The following is a 9,746-nucleotide window of genomic DNA, read 5'->3' as shown; positions in this document are numbered from 1 at the left end:
AACTCGTTAGCCTTAAGCTCGTGGTGGTCTTTTTAATGTGCTATATTTTATTATTTTTCTATTTTACTCACTTCAATACATCTATCCTCTTTTAGGATTATATCATGTTATTCTCTTAACGTAAATACAACACTTGTTTTTCTTTGTTCTGTTTTTACAGTGTCCAAAGCACGTGAACGCACCGTGACTCTACAGTAAAATCTTTTCTATCAGAGTCCCAGAGTAAAACACGAGGTGGAGACATGTTCCTCCGCCGCTCGCTAGATGTCGCTGCAGTCTGTTGTGCTTTGTGTTGTGTTTTCGCCACAGATCCGGGGGCGGGTTCTCACAGCAGGAAAAAGCCAGGACGTAAGATGTGAGCGGACAACAAATTGTGTCACTATGACATTTGTCTGCATTTGAGAGACAACTGCTTTCAACAGACGCACGTTTCGTCTCTAGAGAAGGATGAACGCGGTATGTAAAATCATTTATTTATCCGCCGTTACTCACGTTCTCCAATAACCTCATTGTTCAGGGCGAACACCGAGGCCTGCGGAACAGCTGATTGGTTGTTCAGTACAGCGGTGCACATCAGGATTGTCGGATGTGGACATCAGTCGTCTGTCATGGCCATTGGCAACCACTCGAATCAGACCTGCTGCGCACTACACATGCACGAGCTCAACCGTGACTGATCACCGCTTGTTTGCCAACAAAGACCCACAATTGATTTGCAATATATTTTTTACACGAGAGCCACTTTAGCCTTACGTCCATTCCTGGGCCACAGGAAGACCAGAAGAGCTGCATCGTTGCCTGAAGTGGCCCACCACCGAATGCCACTTGGCTGGTTTTATAATAACACAGTTGTTAGGCAGAGGTGGGTGTACTCTGTAGAAGTGCATGTATATTCTTTACATTAGTATGTGTCATAACTAAATAGGTGTTTATGACTTTCAGATGTCCCTGTGAAACCCCTGCTCCTCCACTGTGGGTGTAGAAAGCACCATGCTGGATAAACCCAGTGATAAAGACCAACCGGCTGGCCACTGCTCAGACTGTGGATGCACTTTCAGCCGACCAGAGCCCGACTCAACCAGCACGTCATCCCCTCCCAACCTGCAGCAGACACTCCAGTCCAGGTGTCCGTCCTGCCAAGCGGGCGGCAGTCTCTCCAATGGCCGACGGCCGCACCGGCGCCTACGCCTGGACCCCCACATCTGCAGCCTGTGCAACAAAACTTTTATCTCCTCCGCCCACCTGAACCTTCACCTCACCTCCCACAACAAGGAGAGGAAGTTCAGATGCAACACCTGTGGCAAGTTATTCCACCAGTCCTCCCATCTGATAGCGCACAAGATAATCCACAGCGGAGACAGGCCGTTCAAATGCCCGGATTGTGGCAAGACCTTCGGCCGTGCCTCACATCTGAAGACGCACAGCCGGCTCCACACTGGCGAGAAGCCCTTCAAGTGCTCCTACTGTGACAAGTGTTTCACACAGAAGGCCGGGCTCCTAGCGCACGTTCGTATTCACACAGGGGAGCGGCGGTACAAGTGTGAGCGGTGCGGTGAGGGTTTTCGGTCTTTGTCCCTCCTGCTCTCTCACAAGGCCCAGGAGTCCTCTGGGAAGGCCAAGCCAGCATCTGCAGCAGCACCGGCCCAACCCGAGAAAACAGAGGGTAGCACAGAGGATCTGAAGTGTGGTGTCTGCTGCCGCACCTTTGTCCGATCGTCGTACATCCGGCTGCACATACGCCTTAAAAAAGGACTGCGGCCATATCACTGCAAAGTGTGCAACAAGACTTTTGTCAAGCTGGACACCTTTGTGAACCACTGTGATAAACACTTGAGGAAAAAAAAGGATAAAAGTAAGGAGGTTAAAGTCAAAGTTGTAAAACCCCCTCTGTTTGTTCCACTCTCCAGTCCTTCATCACCTCCTCTTCCTCCTGATGCTGAATCCTTACCCACTCAGCATTTATCCTCAGAAGTCAACACACGCTCCAGGTCAAAAGCAAAGAGTAAAACAGAGCAGTGACCAGGAAGCAGGCATCTTCTTAGACAAAAATCATCTTTGCAATTCGGTTATGGTCATATTAAGATATTGTCTTAAAAACACCTGAAACAAATGAAAGAAACTCGTCTCCAAATTCCCGAAAAGACATAGAACTAATTTGCCATTGAATAACTCAAGAAACAGAACATACTTATATTAATGTTAGTTTGCAAATTGCACAGTTATGTTATTTAGAATACTGAATTTTATTGCGAACAATTCAGTGTTTTTATTGCACATTTTAGCTCGTGTGAGCCATTAGTACAAATAATATATATGTGGCATGCATGTTCACTTTAATCTTTTCATATACACAAGGAAAAGAAATCTCCAATTGTTGTAATTCATGGTTAATCTGTTGTTTTCTCCACACAGGCCCATTGGCTTTTATAACACTTGTACAAATTACAAATGCAAAGTAAATGTATATTGTGGAAAAATAAAGACAGAAACATAGTGTGTTGAACTTGAATTCTCATTTATTGCAAACATTTGATAAAAACATGTTTCTGTTGTCAGCACAGCACTGTCTTCTCTGAAACCTTTCCCCCCACTGAGCCCAAACAAGCATTTAAATTGAAATTACACTGATCATCCCCTGCTCATTCAAACCCAACCCTGCTCCTATTGCATTCATCATGGTGTGTTGAGTCACCTGGGCCTGTGGTTATCACGTGTACCCCAGTGCGGCTACATGTCTGCCCAGATGAGCCTCCTGTGACCGGCACGTTCATAATAATATGAAGGTCGCTCTTCCATTACAGGTCATAAGCAGCTCGCAGCTGATGCCTTCGCTGACCCTCAGTCTAACAGAGGATGAGTCACCTGTCATTGACACGTTGAGTGTGTCACCTCCCACAAAGGGAAACTCTTTGTAACAACCTATGGAGACACAGTGTCAGGGCACCAAAGATATAGTGAAGACTCTTGGGAGCCTCACGGATGTAACAGAATCACACTGCATGTGAATAACGCAAAAGGTGCTATAAAATATGATAAAGCAATCTCCCACCACTTTATGGGTTATAGTCCATTAATTATATGAAGTGAAGATTTCTGCCTTGCAGCTGTCAGTGTCCTCTGTGCTGCTGTTGATGTTCCAGTGCAGGACAATGGCTCCACCTATCGAGTCTCCCTCGAACACATTGACCGGCCTGTCCAACACAAAGAGAGTCTGTTTCCAGCGCGTTGACCTGAAGAGAGAAGAGTCGATTTGATGTTGTCAGCTATTAGAGACTTTGACTTCTTACATCTGACGAGGAGGTTATGCCTTCATTACTGTATAAGTGACCTTCACAAGCATTAAACGAACACTACTGAATCGATCTTATTGAAACTTGGTAAAGAATATGAGTAAATAAGGCAGAAATCTTGTAAGAAATGAAAACAATTCTGGTGTGTTATTCTCTGAGTTCAGTCCAGTGTTTAGCTCCAATGTTGCACCTCCTGTCTGCAGACTCAAAATGAGCAGTGTACCAGGCCATGAAACCGTGGAAAACTCCAGGCGTCTCTACACAGAACTGAAACTAACCCTCAAATTCCTGAGAAATTAAAGCACATTCCTTTGGTTACGGAATCCAAGGTGAATGGGGTCGATCCTTTTTTAATGTAGAAAAACACACACACACACACACGTACACGCACACACACACACACAAAGTACCTCCAGGTAACTGACTTGCAGAGTGTCCAGGGTGGATGACGTCACAGGGCGCAGTGATTTTGAAGCGACAATAAAGAGTGATTCATGTTTAAAAATATAAAGAAAGTGGGTATGATATTAGAGTGATGTACATGCTGTGAACATTGTGTTGTGTATATTTTTTATTGGAACAGATCACCCTGTGTTATTACCTAAAACATCACGAAAAATGGGAATTAGAATCATTATAATATTTCATGTATTATTTAGACAAATTAAGAGTGTGTTTGAACCATAACATGCTGTTCAAACCATGTAGTAACACCCTTTATCCAGCAGATGGAGGAATGTATTCACTTATATTCAGTGCACGTTATATCTGACCTATGAGTAAACAGTAATTTAGTATATTACACAGAGATTTCTGTTCCTCCGCTTTACCAGATTTACTGTCTATTAGAACTCAAAAGTAGGTTGTCAGTTAGAAAACGTGCAAGCTTACAACACTATCTGTTGTTTATGGTAGCGATGATTGACCCACGCGCAATCTTGTGATATTTGGATGGTAATTTATACTTTTATACTTCTATGCATGAGCAGATTACTGAATGGGCCTACAGGGCACAGGCCGTGGGGCACAAATAGACAGGAGTCCCTGGGCCAATAAAGTGGGCTGTTAACATTTTTCATTGGGAAGTCAATGAAACGACTACAAATGGACTCAAAGTGACAACAAAAAGATCCACAATGACCCTAAAGATGCACAAAACTGCCATAAAGAGAGACAGCAAATCCACAATGAGACAAGTCAACAACCAATAAGTGAATCAAAATGAAGACGCTGTAGCTCTTGCTCCTATAGAGGTCGGGCCGAGCAACTTTCATCTTTTTGTATACAGGTACCCATTGTTTTATAATTCACCCACGTTTACACAGTCCATTGGAAAGATACATGAGGGGGTAAAATATACAAATTAAAGCAACTGTTTAACCAGATGGAAAAAATTTAACCTTAACAGAAATGTCCAAACTTGCAAAAAACTTCTAAGGGCATGCAGTCTGGTGTGTGTGTGCCTGTGTCTGTTTGTGTTGTCAAGTTATTACTTATGTTGTGGGGACCTAAATCTATTTACACAGTCACTTATCTTCCTCAGAGGGACAAGAAAAACCTGCCCATATTGTTCAGTACATCTCTTGTATGACATCTCCAAGTGAAGCTTCTGCATTATGAGAAAAAAATTGACCCCTAACCATAAAAACTAACATGATCCAAGTTAACAATCACCAATTTCCTCTTTGTAATACAGGTGGTCCTGTGTCTGTCCTGTGTCTTTCTGAGTGGTGCGTTCAAAGAAATGCAGAATTAAAAAACTCAGTTGCTGAATAGCAGCCTCTTGCATTGTGATTTATGTCTATTTTGGTTTCACTCCATTTTCTAGCAAACATAACTTTGAGAGAAGATGGTTATTGTGATTGATTTCCTGACTCTAGTCAGATTTATGTCTTGGTGACACTACCATAGTCAGTACTGTCTCTAGACCATAGAATATATATAAAGATGGATAACAGGACAGCTCCGTGGAGGGAAGCCAAATTGTCTTGGTCTTCACCCATCGTTTTTTTCAATTGTTTACTGGAGGATTACACTAAACTTACTGGACAGATTACCATGAAACCTGGTGGAAGAATGCAGTATGGGTCAGGGAAGACCTTTGTGTTATACACTCTACTTAGTGTCATTCGAGTTAGTGATTTGACTTTGGGGTGAACATGTTTGACAGCTGAGACTAACTCTGGATTGGTTGGGACCATTTATCAGCGGGACATTCATTCCTTCTATGTATATTCTGTATATATAATTTTTTTAATGCTTATTTTTGTTTTGTGTAAAGTATATTAAATTAATTAAATAACAAAGAATCAAGGCACAATATAAAGTATAAAAATATACAAAACATTTATTTTCATTATTTCCATAAAATTCATTCAACATTAAACCACCTACAGCAAACCAAGACTCAAAAAACACCTTTCACACAGTGAAACAGTGTTGTGGCGCCCTGTGAACCGTTCACATTTCAAATCCTTGAAACCATCCTTGATTCTCAGTTGGTAGTTATTCAGTGAAGTCCAAGGTGACGACCAACTCATGTCTCAAGTTTCAGGTGTCTTTTGTTTTGGACTTGAGGAAGGGCTTGTGCAGCACGTCGTGGAGTCGTCTCGCCTGTGAGCAGAAATATTAATTGAACAAATGTTCCATCTATCCTCCGCACAGTTATATCTTGCTTATGTGTTTTAATGTACCTTTTGTGGTCCAAGGCCTGGACAGAGAACCAGATCTTCCTTAGATGCACTGATGATTCCTTCTATGGACTGTTTAAAAAAAAAAAGAAATACAAGGAAATCAAATATCACTCAGCAAAACTGGAAACAATGTTCTTACAGACACATAATGTGTGTGGAGGGGTATAGTGATCAGAAATAATTATTACAATAATATTGGCTTTACAGAGCAGCTACTGGAGGTAAAAATACTGCTTTATGTTGAGTAATACTCACAGAGAACGTGGACAGTAAGGTAATGGCATCGGTCTTGTTTATAGACTTGACAGTGGTCAAGCAATCTGTAACCTTTAAAAAACATCAAATCCAAATCAGCATCACATTGTTCAGAGATGGAAAACTCTGCATGACTTTGGCAGTTTATTTTAATCAGAGTTTCAATGTGACGGCGTCATATTAAATCAGATCACATAAAAACTTCTAATTTTTTTCTGAAGTGGTAAAAGGATCACATTAGAAGTAGTTTCAGATGTTTAAATCTTTGGATGAAACTGCCTACCTTCGACAGATAGTCCTTTTCCACTTGCTCCTTCAGTAGGTCTGCTGGTTTCTTTTCATAAGCCTTATATGTTTCTAGGTAACGTCCTGCCTCCTCCGGACTGTTAAATCAACACAATGAAAACGTTAGGAATATTTGAATTCTGCTTTTGGCCGACCATAATTCTAGATTAGTAACAGGAAAAATAAAACATGTTAGAGTTAGGGTTTGCGAGTGTTTCTCCATGTGGTGATTGTGGTCAGAATGAGCATATTTAATTTAAGACTGCTGAAGTATGAAAGACAGAAATTACAAATACCAAACCTGTATTACATAATAAAAAAATAACTTTCAATATCATTCCCAATTCACAAAGTTAATATATTCAAAGCTGTTTCAAAGATGTTTCTGAAAAAAAAACGTATCTGTCTTCTCGGCAATCTGTTGCTGGTCTTACCTCCAAGCCAGGATGAGAGTGCAGTCGGCCATGATGCAGATGCGAGCCAGCTCCTTCAATGCATGATGAGGATCTTTCTGTGATCATAAACCAGTGAGAAAAACTACATTAATTCTTCGTTGTAAGTTTTTTGAACCAAATCTTTTTTAAGTATGTATACAGCATATCTGTCATCCAGTAATATTTACCTACATGCAGATGTGAAACTGCCTCCAGCTACATGTCACACTTTAAATAGTAGACCTGATACAATTTAGGCAAGGTATGAGATATACAAGAGTTCAGAATTGGAGGCTGACATTACAGCCTGTATTTATTGCTTTTGTGTTTTCTAGGGGCTTTTCAGCTGAACATCCCATTATTACATGTCAGAACTTACTGTAGTGGAAAACAACACTATCAAATAAACAGCTATATTAGCTTACAACATAGCCTGAATGTATTTACGAAACATGTTTTTACTTACTACATCGACTAGCACCAGTAAAACTCGCAGGGTGAACGTCTGTCCAAGCAGCTTCAAACGGTCGTGTATATAGTTTGGGTTGAGGTTGTGATACCTCAGGCTTCAAGTCAGCCCAGAAACCAACATCCAGACCAAACAGGCAACACAAAAGAGAGAAAACACCATTAAACATTAACAAAACAAACTGTTTACTCCTCTTGTGTACATTCATACACATCTTGATCTCACACACTATTCTTCCAGAACAAAACCTCACCTGAGGAAGAGAGCACACGCCGTCTGGCCCAACACATAGTCTGGTACGACATCTCCAAACTCCCACGGAACACTCCGCACAAACTTCAGAATTGGATTTCCTCTCTGTAAGAATGTAAAAAAAAGATGAGATGTGATACGTAAAATTTTGCACAACAACTAACAAGCCAGGAAACCCTCCTTTCCAGATTTAACACAAGAATCTGCCTCTCCATTGGAAGTGTCAGGTGTGGCGAATTACTATTTACTATTGATGATGGATAATTTAGGGTAATCATAGTAATCGTGATAGAATTATCCTTCAAGTTTGTGGTTAAATATTTATCAGTATAATGCTTATGCATTGTGCAAGCACAGTCAGGAGGTATAACAAATCATTGTTTAGAATGTTCTACCTCAGAGTTATGAGGTGTTTTGTTGTAATTTCCTTCCCACAAATAAGAGTTTAAAACCACAATCAATTGTCTTCAACTTTAACTCAGAAGCAAAGAGCAGCCAATAAAAAATAAGGATTGACATTTATCATCACAATATCCACACCAACTCATAAACAAGTTTTTATCATGGCTACATTCCCAGTGTTTTTATAAATCCTACATCTCTTGTTGCCTGATTGAAAAACCCTGAGGATTGTTTACCTGTCGAGAACTGACAATAATGCTGCTCCCTGTCCCCACTGGTTTGGGACCCAGGCTGAGGCTCGCATCTGACCTTGGACAGTTTCCCTCTTTTTGGTCCGTGCAAACCGCCTGTGTCTCCTCAGTCCTCCGAACCACCTCAGGTCCACCTTCAGTCCCTTTGGAACAGTCCTGATCCGGACCTGTTTCACACCCGCCTGTGGCAGAAGATACTGAACCAGGCCGGGTTTGTTTCACACTGGGGATTCCAGCACCATCAGTCCCGGGACCATTGAAGATGTTCTCCCTTTGAGGAGCCACGGTGCTTTTACTCTGGACGATGTATTCAGCATAAGACATGGGCTGGTCCACTGACCCTGGAGCAGAGGAGGCTGAGGAGACAGCTCCTTTCGATGAAGACACAAACTGCGGCTTTGGCTGAAAAACAATTAGACGAAGAGCTGGTCTGAGTATTATAAATAAAATCGGGTATGTTTATAGCGAGCTCTCCTGACCAAAGCGCTTTGTCGCTAAGCTGCTCATTTAGACATTTGAATTTGAAGGGGATGTTAGTCGGTCATAGACTGTATATAGTCGGTTAGCTTGCTAACTATTAGCCGCACGAAGTTAAGAGTTCAGATTGAGGCAGAATACAGACCGGTGTTCTTTCTTTGGTGAAAGCTGAATCTTCCAAGTTGATGTTGAACCGTTTACTCATGTCTGTCAACTGATAAAGACTTTTCAAATGACAAATTGCACAGACTACAAATACTACCGCTCATTATCGTCTGACAGGAATAGCAACAATGACACTTCCGGTCTACCTCCTTCAGAATAAAAGCGTCCCCTTAAACGTGTACAATAAACTGTATATAGTCGAAGTCTATCCATCTATTTATCTATCTATCTATCTATCTATCTATCTATCTATCTATCTATCTATCTATCTATCTATCTATCTATCTATCTATCTATCCATACAGTGTGTGTATGTACTTATCGGGTTACAGCCGCTAATGCTCCTACTATCAGGGATCACATCGCAGTTCACCTTTCACATCTGTTCTAGTTGTTCTTTCAGCCCTTGATACTTTTCAATAGTCTCATGCTACTTTTTCTGATGTTACTATCACAGTGATACAACTATCACTAATATTCATATACATGTGCATATGTACATGTGTCTATACTGTCTAAGATATTGATTGACTAAAAGACCACTCAGGCCAAAGCCCGACATAATTAATGCCACCTGAGTTAGAAATAGTCAGATTATGTGACAAAGTTGTAAACTCTGCACGTTGGCATGTTTAATTCTTTTTTGTTAGTTTTGTATCTGTCCTTGGTTTCATTCTTATATGAAACTTTATTTCATTGTTGCCCATCCAGATCTCCCTGGCGGAAAAAAAACTGTACAGTTGAAAATGAAAAATTCCAATCTCTGAATCATC

General features: G+C 41.1%; 2 protein-coding genes across 3 annotated transcripts; one reads left to right on the top strand and one right to left on the bottom strand.

Annotated features, from left to right (window-relative positions):
- Positions 1–314: 314 nt before the first annotated feature.
- Positions 315–2,493, top strand: LOC128455886 (zinc finger protein 436). 2 transcript variants are annotated; one of them, XM_053439839.1, is made up of 3 exons: positions 321–456; positions 773–862; positions 943–2,493. In XM_053439839.1, the coding sequence occupies exon 3, from the start codon at positions 991–993 to the stop codon at positions 2,017–2,019; it is 1,029 nt and encodes a 342-aa protein (XP_053295814.1). In that variant the 5' UTR covers positions 321–456; positions 773–862; positions 943–990; the 3' UTR covers positions 2,020–2,493. The 2 variants fall into 2 exon arrangements, with proteins under 2 accessions (XP_053295813.1, XP_053295814.1); XM_053439838.1 differs by lacking the exon at positions 773–862 and having other exon boundaries at positions 315–456.
- A 3,119-nt stretch (positions 2,494–5,612) lies between these two features.
- Positions 5,613–9,098, bottom strand: ercc1 (excision repair cross-complementation group 1). Its single transcript, XM_053439482.1, has 9 exons — positions 8,954–9,098; positions 8,317–8,733; positions 7,680–7,783; positions 7,424–7,523; positions 6,958–7,034; positions 6,522–6,621; positions 6,239–6,310; positions 5,984–6,052; positions 5,613–5,903 (listed from the first exon to the last, which is right to left on the bottom strand). Exons 1-9 carry the CDS (start codon positions 9,011–9,013, stop codon positions 5,841–5,843), a joined length of 1,062 nt encoding a protein of 353 aa, XP_053295457.1. The 5' UTR covers positions 9,014–9,098; the 3' UTR covers positions 5,613–5,840.
- Between the last annotated feature and the right edge of the window lie 648 nt (positions 9,099–9,746).

The sequence above is a fragment of the Pleuronectes platessa genome, chromosome 14 (assembly GCF_947347685.1).
Source record: "Pleuronectes platessa chromosome 14, fPlePla1.1, whole genome shotgun sequence".
NCBI lineage: Eukaryota > Metazoa > Chordata > Actinopteri > Pleuronectiformes > Pleuronectidae > Pleuronectes > Pleuronectes platessa.
Note: the sequence above shows the minus strand (reverse complement) of the source record. Positions and strands in the feature narration are given on the sequence as shown.